General features: G+C 41.2%; 2 protein-coding genes across 2 annotated transcripts in view; both read right to left on the bottom strand.

Moving 5' to 3' along the window:
- Positions 1–3404: 3404 nt before the first annotated feature.
- LOC143487614 (TOG array regulator of axonemal microtubules protein 1-like) lies at positions 3405–7378 on the bottom strand. The gene is made up of 5 exons (XM_076986643.1): positions 7176–7378; positions 6716–6951; positions 6060–6216; positions 5664–5790; positions 3405–5091 (listed from the first exon to the last, which is right to left on the bottom strand). Exons 1-4 carry the CDS (start codon positions 7188–7190, stop codon positions 5746–5748), a joined length of 453 nt encoding a protein of 150 aa, XP_076842758.1. The 5' UTR covers positions 7191–7378; the 3' UTR covers positions 3405–5091; positions 5664–5745.
- A 984-nt stretch (positions 7379–8362) lies between these two features.
- LOC143487501 (uncharacterized) overlaps positions 8363–11659 on the bottom strand; it is an 11469-nt gene continuing 8172 nt past the window's right edge. Inside the window, exons 15-20 of the mRNA XM_076986437.1 lie at positions 10743–10850; positions 10544–10646; positions 9269–9556; positions 8865–8937; positions 8584–8717; positions 8363–8391 (exon numbers count right to left, since the gene is read on the bottom strand). Coding sequence (XP_076842552.1) covers positions 8363–8391; positions 8584–8717; positions 8865–8937; positions 9269–9556; positions 10544–10646; positions 10743–10850 — 735 coding nt within the window. The remainder of the gene's footprint in view (positions 8392–8583; positions 8718–8864; positions 8938–9268; positions 9557–10543; positions 10647–10742; positions 10851–11659) is intronic.

Here is an 11659-nt window from a genome sequence, read left to right as displayed (position 1 = left end):
AGCACAAACGTTACATGAGACAATGGACAAGTGACATTCACCACTAACAACATGATGGGACAGATATTGCGCCTATTGACATTGCTGAAGTCTTCTTTTCAAGATATTAAATTTTGCCTCTTGTGTATCTCAGATGACATTACGTGATTCAATGCCAGTTGAGTTTGTACGTGCGCATACAGCGCCATCTGTTGTCCATTAAACGTGCTGCCTGTTGTCAAGCAAGGATTTGTGTCTCGTCCTTCACGCTGCACCCGACGTCACAACTGTCAACATAAAATCATAACTGTAATCAGCAAATGTTTAAACAGCTTAAAGCAAAACATATTAAACCTTCACAACAATAAAGTGACTTTATTGAGAGCTAATAAATCATGATAAATTACTTGTTTATTTAGAGTTGTGGTTGCTCCTGAACTAAGAGTAAAATATGATAGCGGCCAAAAACCCAAACCCAAATGATCAAGTACAGTACCAGGACATAAGATGTTTGAACTGCTGCCCTCGGACAGACGTTACACCTCAAAACAAGAACAAACGGTTTGAGAGAGTTTTTATAACAGGGCCATATCCCTATTAAACAAACACTATAGAGTTTTTATAACAGGGCCATATCCCTATTAAACAAACACTATAGAGTTTTTATAACAGGGCCATATCCCTATTAAACAAACACTATAGAGTTCATCGGTAGGCAGATGTTTTGTCTGCCTACAGGGACAAGTGCAATAACCGATGCTGCTAAAATACAATGTGCAATAATTGATGCTGCAAATGTTAATAGCAGAGCTTAGTGTGTATACAGGAGAGCTTAGATAATTTATGCTCATGCCCTGTATAGTTAATCATAGCTCTTAATCTGTTATTTAAACTGTTTATATTTAAAACTTTTCTATTTGCACCAAGGGGGGAGGGGGGAGGGGCTGTAAGCCAATTTCGTTGCGCAAATGTACACGTACAGTGTGTAATGACAATAAAGGTTCATTTTATTTCAAACCCTCTCTCATCTCCCTCTCTAATCTCTCTCTCTCTCATCTCTCTCCCTGTCTCACTCACTCATCCTTTTCTCCAGCTCGTCCCGCGTCTCCCCCGTCCCTATTGGTCCTGGCTCCCTCCCAGGCTCTACCCTCTGGGGGCGTGGCGACGCCACCCTGTCCTGGTCCGAGGACACCACCACCATGGCGGGTCCTGAGGTCCAGACAGCGTCTCGGCGCCAGACCGATGGCACGTTCTCACGGAGCAGCTTCCTGAATCTCAGCGCCGAACGCTGGAATTCTGGACACAGCTACACCTGCACCATCAGACACTCCGCCCTGACCAACACTGTGAGCTCCACCACCGGGATGGAGAAGTGTAGTTAGACGGGTGGAGGAGATGATGCAACGCTCACACTGTGCTCGTAAACGCAGATGGGGAAAAAAAGTGGAGAAACACGTCTACAGAACAACTGTGTTAATGTCACTTCAGCTCCTGGTTTCTTCTTTGTAGATGTTGTATCAGGGGGGTTTGGAGGAGTTTGAACTCAGGAATCAGGAACTCCTAGGAATGTTATCCAATTATGGTATGAGCATAAACTGTAGACTCTAAAGTTTCCCACTATATCATTGTGGCCATGCCATATATGACCTATATTGCTAGAACTCATAAACCATGTAAGCGATCAACTCCCAATTTGAAAGCCTTTTATAGCCTGAGGTCCTTGTGAGGTATGCCAAGTCTGTTTCAAATTGGCCTATCGGGGGCGCTACAGTACCCAAAAACCTTAGAAATCATTTAAACTCATGCTGCAATCTTGTTATGCAGAATACAGACAAGTAATGGGTCATGTATGATTCAGATCAATGAGTTCTATAACATTGAAATTACATCTCATAACAAAAAGTGCACTGCCTGACCAGAAATGAACCTTTTAATTCACCAAAATGTCCTATTTCATTTCTGAGATTAATGAGATATCAGTATGGTTGTACTTGGGCTCCATCTAGTGGCCAAATTCCAGAACTGACTGAAAACTATTGCTCACATGAAATACCACACAAACACACCACAAAGCCGATCTCAGCATGTGATTTAGTTCTGTGATCTAAATCATTTTGCCAATACAAAAATAATTTTGAACCTTTTGGGCTTTTAGTGCATCAATGGAATCTTTTTTTGCACATTGATTTATTTAAGCATTTTTTCCACTGAAACAGCTTCTTTTCACTTTTGGGTCTAAAGGACATTTTGGGCTTCTTTTTGCCTATTGAGGCCAAAATGCCTAGTCGTGTGTGAACCCGCCAATCGCCGCTTGCAGCTATATTTGCATTTGCAACTGTTGCTTCATTCATCATAGCTTGAAAAAAATGTTTCGGAAGAAAATTATATTTTGGTTATATAAAATATTTTGGTTGTCTGAAAAGAGACATGTGCTTTACAAGCTACATATCTAGATAAGTCACCAAAACAAAAGACATGTCAGTCATGTCAGTCAGACATTGCAAACCTGAGATCATGAGGGGGTAGGATTTCAGCAGGCGTTGTAACAGTACTGCCAAAATTATACGCTCCTTACTAATGCAGCCCCTGTTGAACATAGAGACATGTGTAAATACTAAATACTAATCATCAAATACCTGCAGACTCACTTATTTACAGCACAACTTTTAATATGAAGACCTGAAAAACATCCTTAACCAGTCATTAAGACTTATGCACTTCAAAATTCCTTAAGTATGGGAACAGAATTCATAAGGAAGTTATACATGATTTTGCTCGTTTGACCTGTTCAAACAACAAGAATTCCTTTGGCTCTCTTTTGCCATCCTAGAAATAAAAGTGGCTAATACTGAACACTTGAGAACTCTCCAGGATGATACAGAGACCACACGCCTCATCAAGAATCCTCCACTAAGATGAGACAAAACCATCAAAGATATGCTCATTATGCATGAGATAAATGATCATTTGGAAAATTACTGGCACTGCAAACGCTCTAGATGTTGCTCACAAATTTATGAAATAAAAAATCTGAACTTTTCTCAAACAGAGAAATCAGAACTTTCTTTTACTACACACTGTTACTCATGCAGGATCCTATATTACTTGCAAGAGATTATTGAGAGAAGGCTTACTTATTGATTTGTTGAACACTCTGGAAAGCCTTGAGTACTTCACTGCAATTTAGGTAGTGAAGGTTTTTATTAGTCTCTATATCTTTTTCTTTAGTACACTTGTTACACACCTGGAATCTTCTTGTGTATGTGTGTGTTCAAATGTAATCATTAGAGCTTACAGAAATAAACATTGTATTATATATATAAAATCAATCTCTGTCTTACCCCTTCTTGAAAAACATTCCATATAACTGAACATTAGATATGGAAATAGCTAAGACTGGCACAATACGGAATGAGAATTACAGCTCTGGGCATGACTTTATTTACTATTTACTGTATGTTAGTGTGATGCTAGATTTCAGCAAATGTTTTGTTTGTTACAATTCACCAAAAATACATCTGTTTTACATGCAAAGTTATTCAAACATCTGTGCATGAAAATACATCTAAAGTACAAACATATTCTGTTTACTCCACCAATATACCTGGTCATGCAAAAGTCTAGGACAGGTCCCACTTATAACATAGACCATAATCAATTAGTTAGTACCTCATTAAAGGAGTGTTCATCTATCTGCAAAATGTACATTACATACTGCAACATCATACAGCATATATTAAGCTAATACTGTGCCATTACACTTATTAGCAATACAGTACAAAAGTAATTCTGTGAATCATAGCTTTTTCTTTTTTAAAAACAACCATTTAAGACTCTTCATTGAAAAGTCACATTGCGCATACCAAACAAAAAGACTATAGATCGTTGTTCCTTGTGCATGTGATAAATTACATTCTGCACAGTTACCTCAGGATATGTCAACAGGCAAGTGCAGCCCTGGGACTCCACAGCTCCTGGGGGGGCCGTGGGCGGGTGGGATTCCCGGGCCTTTCTCTGCCTACCTCTGGCCTCTGGGGGGGAAGTTTTCGCAGCTCTCTACCCTCGCTGGCAAGTACATTCTGTACATTTATCCTATGTTGCACTTTTGTGTTGCACATAAACACACATTCACACATATATATACATCAGTCATTTGTGCTGTATGTCTTGGGTACACTTTCTGCTCTACTTTGCAGTGGTCATTTGAGCTGGTTGGTTTTTTTTTATTATTTATTTTTATATATATCTTTTTTTTTATATATGCGTGTGTATATATATGTATATATTTGTATATATGTATGTATGTTTTTTTTTTCTTCCCCGCCCTCCTGTCTTTTCTCTTTTTCTCTCTCTCCCTTCTTTTCTTTCTATATTCTATCCTCTCATGGTCCACCTAACCCCAATAATTGTCATCACTTTATTATACAGAATTGTTATTATTTGATCTATTATTTGATATTAAAACAAAGTTGTCCTCCAAAGATGGGGGGGGGGGGGGGTGGAGGTGGGCCAAAAAAAAGAAAAGAAAATAACAATCATAGAACAATATATATCTATAGTCACCATGACAACAGTTATCATGATAAGTGTTAGTATTTCAAAGTGCAAACAGAGCAGAGCTCCTAGGCGTGTTAAACCTGATGTGATTCACTAAAATCTGTGCTCCTTATTTAAAAGGACTTCTGAGTTTAAGGATTTAGCTTTCTGCTCATTCAAAATGTTAAAAACGTTTGACTTTCTTCCTCTCTCTTTCATTTAGAGTGCAGGCACAGTAAGAAATGCACAAACATCTCCATCTTCAAGTAGAATCCATGTTGGGCTTTATTTTGGTCTGGAGGTCTGGCTGGCAGCTCTCAGGTGATCGGGAGGTTCTTCACAAACTCTCTTAGTCTCTTGCGGATATTGGAAGGTTGGGAAGCAGCACAGTCCAGCAGCGCCGGACCCATGTGGGCATGAAGGGCTTGGCATAGGTGGACAGTGGCCCCGTCACGCTTCCACCCCTCCCGTGGACCGTACCACTGTTGCTGGAGGTCCCCAGGAGCTACCAGAGCAGAGGGAGCACCTTCTGCTCAACCAGTTGTGGCTTGCGGGGGTAGAGTTCCCTAACCAGCTCTATAAAAAGAACATTTAAAAGGAACAATGATCAATAAATCAACCCTGGACAGCACTGGGTTATTACAGAAGCATTTTCTTAACCTAGAAAGATTTCATTCAATTAAAGTGACAATATTTGGTAACTATGGTAACTCTCTGGAATGATTATTATCAATATTATAAATATTATTAATTAATATAGGAATTATAGTATTTCTGGTCAATCTTTTATCTTTTTTATCTCTGGCATCTCTTAGCATATCAGTGGAATGACTTTCTGAAAGAATAGTTTTTTGATAAATGTATTTGAAATTCAAGCCGGTTCATTTTGAACCATGCTCTGTCCTTTAACTACTGGGTCTGGGACTACACTGTGCATGCCCTACTGTAAATACAATGTGTGGTGCCACACACTGCCCTGTACTCGAGTATTTGTTTACAATATATGTCTACCATCACAGTTTAGATGGTTTTTTATTGCAGTCTGTTTCACCTAAAAGTTTTGTGAATAAGTTTGTTTAGTGAGTAAACATGGGGCATAGTGGATGGGATAAAAAATCCTCATCATGTATCCAAACATGAATCGCTACCTTGGATTTCAGAGTGTGGACAGTGTCCCTGATGGTTGCCAGGTCTTTGGCAGGGATGTACTTTTCCACCATCTTATCAAAGTCATGGTGGGAGGACAGGAACAGCAGGATACGCCGGCCCAAGCGCCTGAGACGAGGAACAGACCCCAAAACAGGAGAGAACCGAGAGTGAGAGACCCGTAACTCGCAGCACACCAACCATTTATCTTACCAGGGCACAAGTTTACAAGGCTGTCTGTGTCTAGAAGACACGATAGTGCTTCTATTACTCTACAATTTAGCAGCATTTGCTGACTTCAGAGTATCACACTAGGAGACTAAAAGAATCAGTAAAAGATTACTATCTGGGAAACTGAATAAGCTTTGTAGAATTCTCGTTCTGATCCCAGTACTAACCTGGTTTCTTGTGAAGAGTCCTGTGCCAACTTGGAGACTGACAGGAATAATTCGCGGTGTGACGTCTTTCGCCCCAGACAATAACTGGCCAGCACCAATCTTCTCTACCAAAGTAGCCAAGTGCCGAGCAGTACACTTTCTTACTGCAGCATTCAGACTTTTAAGGAAAACAGAAGGAAAAAAATTAGGGCATTCAAAAAAATAAGGTAATAACTATTAATCCATCCAATCAATGTATACAGTACAACTTTTAGCTTCTATAAAGAAACTTAATACCCTTATGTATGATCTAAGTGCACAATAAAATGATCATATTCTATTCGATTGCTTAGTTTGCACCAGTTAGTGTACATCCTGTATTTTTTAAACAGAAAATGTTTGTATGTCCTCTGTGAGCTAGCTAACTAGCCTATTTTTTAAGCATTGTGAAGGGCAGTTTGGATCAGCAGAGCGGAGATGGAACGCAATAAAAATAATATATAAGAGGATAAATAACTAAAAATATTGATATAGGCCAGGGCAATATTTTGAAAGAACAATGAAGAGGTAAAAACAGCAGCAAAAAACAGCAGCCAAAATTAGTGCTGTGTTAGCTTCTTGTGACTGTTGTTGCTATCTGAAAGCCACAGTTTAAAGCTCACTGCAGACTAACTGACCAGAGTCCTCCAGCGAGAAGGGCGTTCATGCTCCGAATGGGGGTGCAGTTCTGCACCATGCTGTCCAGAGCTGTGTCCACGTCCTGCCTGATGAAGCCATTGGACTCCGCTGCTTTGTGGAGGAGGACCTTAGCTGTAACCTCCACTTCCTGGTCCATCCCTTTCTGCAGGTTGGAGTACAACTCCCTCAAGGACACCACCGCCATGCGGGACACGCCAGAGCGCAGGTTCAGCACCTGCAGGAAAGACGACGTTCAAGCTCGTTTTAGTCACATCCAACACTGCCACCGCCATCGTAATAAGTATAATCCTCCACTGCAATGTGTTATGTAGGCGGAAATACCTTAATCACTAATTACAGTTAGATATACCATCTGAATTTCAATTAGATAATGTTTTTATCAAAAAGGAATTTCAAAGTACTATGCTAAATCTGACTTGACTTTGTCAGCAACATCACCTGTAATGTGTACATGCTGATGGCATGTTTGTATTCTGTCTATCCACTGATGTTTGCACTGGACATACATGGACATCAGTGGGTTGTGCCTCTTCGGTAATGGTAGACCTTGATCTGATTGTTCTCGTCCAGGCCGAGCTGGACCAGCCCATTGGTGGGTGGGGCAGCTGGGTAGCGTGTGAAGAGAGGCCTGGGCAGAGGTTCAGGAGAGTACAAGGGTGCAAGAGAGTGTGTGTGAAAATATGATGCATTCTGTTCCCGTACTGGTTTGTGTGTGATACATACATGTGTATAAGCCAGAGGTGGGGACTCGAGTCACATGACTTGGACTCGAGTCAGACTCGAGTCATTAATATTAAGACTTTTGACTTGACTTGAAAAAATATTCAGAGACTTAGACTTGACTTGGACTTTTACTCCAATAACTTGGGACTTGAATTGGACTTGAACCTGTTTACTTGCAAAGACTTGATTTTTTTACGCCAAATCTAAATTTTAAAACGCATATTAATATTTATAAAGTGCGCCCCATTAATTTCATTTCCGTCCTTCTGACGCAGACCGGCGTTACACCAGATTCTGTGACCGTCGAGTTTTGTGACCACAGGGGGCGCTATTTCACAGTTTCTGTTCAGAGGCACAAACGCTTTACGAATGCTACGTAAACTACGCTGATGCACTTTCTTTACTCGTTTTGTTGGTGTCCACAAGCCAAAATATGACAGATGTTTATATTTACATTTATCGTCTCTTAATTACATAAATGTACTTAAACAAGATTTACCATCCCCTCACCATTGCAGCCAACAAAGAAATCATGAATGGGATTTACAGGTGAGCCTTTTTAACTGGGGTCACCAATTCTGACGGCAGCCATCAGAATATGTGACCCCACTGAATCTCCAGGTAACAATAGTAGCCTACACCGTGACCCCACAATAACAGAAAACAATGAAAAAATAACCCTAACCTTTTATTAGTCTATATTTAAACATTTTATCCAAATGTTTAGAATAACCATTCGTAATGACAGCATCTTGCTTACGATGAAGCTTGCTATTTTCGTGTAAAATGATGTAACGAAACATTCTTGTTTAAGTACATTTATGTAATTAAGAGAAGATAAAATGTAAATGATCTGTCATCTTTTGGCTGGCGGACACCAACAAAACGAGTAAAGAAACGCATCAGCGTAGCATTTGTAAACCGTTGGTGCCTGTAAAAAAAAAAAAAAAGACTCGAAAGGACTTGAAATTCCAAGTTTCAGACTTGGGACTTGACTTGACGGTTGCTTGTCTTGACTCGAGACTTGACTTGAGTTGACTGTCTTTGCTTGAGACTTGACTCGGGACTTGAGGATAAAGACTTGGACTTACTTGAGACTTGCAAAACACTGACTTGGTCCCACCTCTGGTATAAGCTGAGGGGGAGAGAGAGATTGTGAAAGGATACACATTTGGGTCTTTGCGTTGTGATTCCAGCCACCTTTTGTTGTCTTCAATCAGTCTCTGCAGCCTCTGGCCATCTAGCTCAGAGGAGTGACTACACACCCACACACACACACATAATGGAAAAGCACTGTATGAGTTCATCAATTTTCCTTTCAAAATCAACAGCAGCACTGACCCTGTGAGTGAGAGTGAGAGATTGTGACCGAGCCTGCACTGGTGTGCAAGTGTGTGTAGTCACCTTGCTGGAGTGTATCCACAATATGCTCTGGTAGCCCTCATGGGATAGCGGGCACTGGTATCCATGGAAACTCCTAAAATCAGAGCAGTCTTAATACAGGTAGTGCGATTTAGATTTCTGAAGCTAATTTGACACAGCAGGTCTCTACACTGCACCACACTTGCACTGGAAAAGATCGGCATTATCCAAGCACAGAAAATCAATGGAGGTCATCAACTATGCAAAAAAGGCTATAACTCCAGCAGTGACTGGTTTGTGCTTGAGGGAGAGGCAGAAGTTTCTATTTGTATTCAAAGGTTTTACGAGTGATGAAGAAATGAAGCATTAGTGAAAATCACTGCAGCCCACTGAGGTGACCACTGCTCATCACTGCTAATGTTTGGGGTGTGTCTGTCTCTACGTACCAGGGAAGAGTTTGCTCCAGTGGGAGTTCAAATGAAGGTCAGACCCGTGTGTTTTTGGGACAGAACAGTGTAAGAAACTGTTCTGATTGGCCAATGAAGAGGAGGCGGGGCTTGGTGTCCATGCCCAGGACGGGGCAGGAGGGAAGGAGGAGGACGGAGGTGGCTGAGGGAGGGGCTGGACGGTCCTCCCAGTGAGAGATCCCAGTGCACCCAGCACCGTGTTCAGCTGGCCAGAGATCTGCTGCAGGGACTCTGCTAACTGCTGCACTTTCACTGGCACTGCATGTGCTGAAACAGAGAGGAAGACCAGGGTTTGGGTGTATTACTGCTAGAGAGATAAAAACATCAGACAACTATGAACCAACAAGACCAGAGTGGACTCTAGAGCTGCTTACAGTTGTGGGCAAATTTTTAGTTTTCACAGTTTGCTTCCTCAGTTTATTTTTTTAAGAACCTTTTGTCAAATGTTTATGTGATATAATGAAGTACAATTATTAACAGTCCATAATTGTTCATTGCTGCTAAACTGCTCCTGAATCGTTGGGAGAAGTTGTTCTGGAAGGATGTTTTGATACCTTCCCTTATTCATGGCTGTGCTTTGCTTAGGCAACATTGGGAGTGACCCCACACTTTGATGGTGTGAGGAGGCTCATAGCTGCCTCCTCTGTAGGAGACGCTCCTGTAGGAGACACTACTGTAGGAGACACTACTGTAGGAGACGCTCCCTGAAGCCTCCTTCATGCAACTGAAGCACTCTCCCCAAAGTCCTTAGTGACTGGATAAATGGTTGATTGGGGTGCATCGTACAAGGCCACACTGTCCTTGCCTATGAAACACTTTTGATGCAATGATGACTGAACGTGTTTCCTTGGAGGTGACCATAGTTCACAGGAGAAAACGTAAAAGCACCACTACCCTTTTAAAGCAACCAGTCTTCTCTTCTAATCATCATGACAGATTGATGTCAAGCTGTCTTATCCTCATTAACTTTTTTTCTCCTGAACTAACGAGATCAACACTGAAATTATCTTATGCCATTTTGTAGGGCTGAAATGGAGAAGCTGGAATGCAGTAATTTTTGTGAGAAAGTCATTTTCATCACAGGGAATGACTTTGCAATTAATTGCAATTCATCTAATCACAATCTAGAATCAATACACATTGCCACCATAAAAAAACTGTGGTAGTAAACTTTGTGAAAACCAAAATTAGTGCCTTCTCAAAATGTCTGCCCGTGTGTGTGTTTTGTGCATGCACATGGAGTGTGTCTCTCACTCGTCTCCTCTTGGCCATACTCGTCTCTGCTCGTCTCTGAGTCTCTGACATCAAATGAGACTCTCCGATCTCCCACCAGCCGCTCGCCTTCATCACATGACAGCTGAGAAAAACATTGTAAAGCCCAGGTAGGTATTAATGTGGGTTTGTACGTAAGTGTGTGGGTGCAGGCATACGTGTGTGTGTGTGTGTGTGTTACCTCCTCTGCCAGTGAGGTCTCCAGCTGGCCGAGTCTCTCCTCCTTCTTTCTCAGGAGCGTGTGGTCCTTCTGGACCGTCTCCCTCAGCTTCTCCAGCTCACTCACCTCCTACAGCACAGCGGAGCAGAACATCTAATAGGAACTACACTCATGCTTCCTACTGTCTCCTATCTGACCTGGCTACATGGCTGTAGGCACTGCAAGACCTAATGTGCTTAGACCCACCACGGCACTGAAACCGTCTAAAGTAGTTAACAATCTCTTAATATTCTCAGATAAAGAGGTCTGAGGTCAATCACTGTCCTGGTTCAAATCCTACCTGAACGATCGTTACCAATTTGTACTTGAAAATAATGAATGCTCATAAGGATCTGTATTGGGTCCCATGTTATTCTATTATATATGCTAGCAAGCATTTGTAGGCATGGTATTAGCTTCCATTGCTATGCAGATTATACTCAGTTATATATATCTTCTAATTTGGATGATGTCAATACTACTACCAAAACTGAGAACTGCATCCAAGAAATAAAGAACTGGATGGCGTCTAATTTTCTTCTTCTAAATTCTGATAAGACTGAGGTGTTACTTCTTGGATTGCAAGAAGCAATTGGTCAAATCTTCTTATTACACTAGATGGCTTTTCAGTAACACCTGAATCTCCTGCTAAAAGTTTAGGTGTCTCTAGTGATTTGCATCTTTCATTTTTCACACACATATGCAATGTCACTAATGCTGCCTTTGCAACTTCATGTAATATTGCCAAGCTGAGACATGTACGTTCGGTATCAGATGCAGAGAAACTGGCCCACAGTCTCATCAAGATTGGACTACTGTAACTGTCTTTTAACTGGATGCTCTAAACAGTCCCTAAAGAAAGTCCAACTTGCTGCATTCCAACTTGAATCCAAGAGCCA

This window comes from Brachyhypopomus gauderio, unplaced genomic scaffold, assembly GCF_052324685.1.
Source record: "Brachyhypopomus gauderio isolate BG-103 unplaced genomic scaffold, BGAUD_0.2 sc47, whole genome shotgun sequence".
NCBI classification, from domain to species: domain Eukaryota; kingdom Metazoa; phylum Chordata; class Actinopteri; order Gymnotiformes; family Hypopomidae; genus Brachyhypopomus; species Brachyhypopomus gauderio.
The sequence above is the reverse complement of the archived record's forward strand: the minus strand, read 5'-3'. Positions and strand labels throughout refer to the sequence as shown.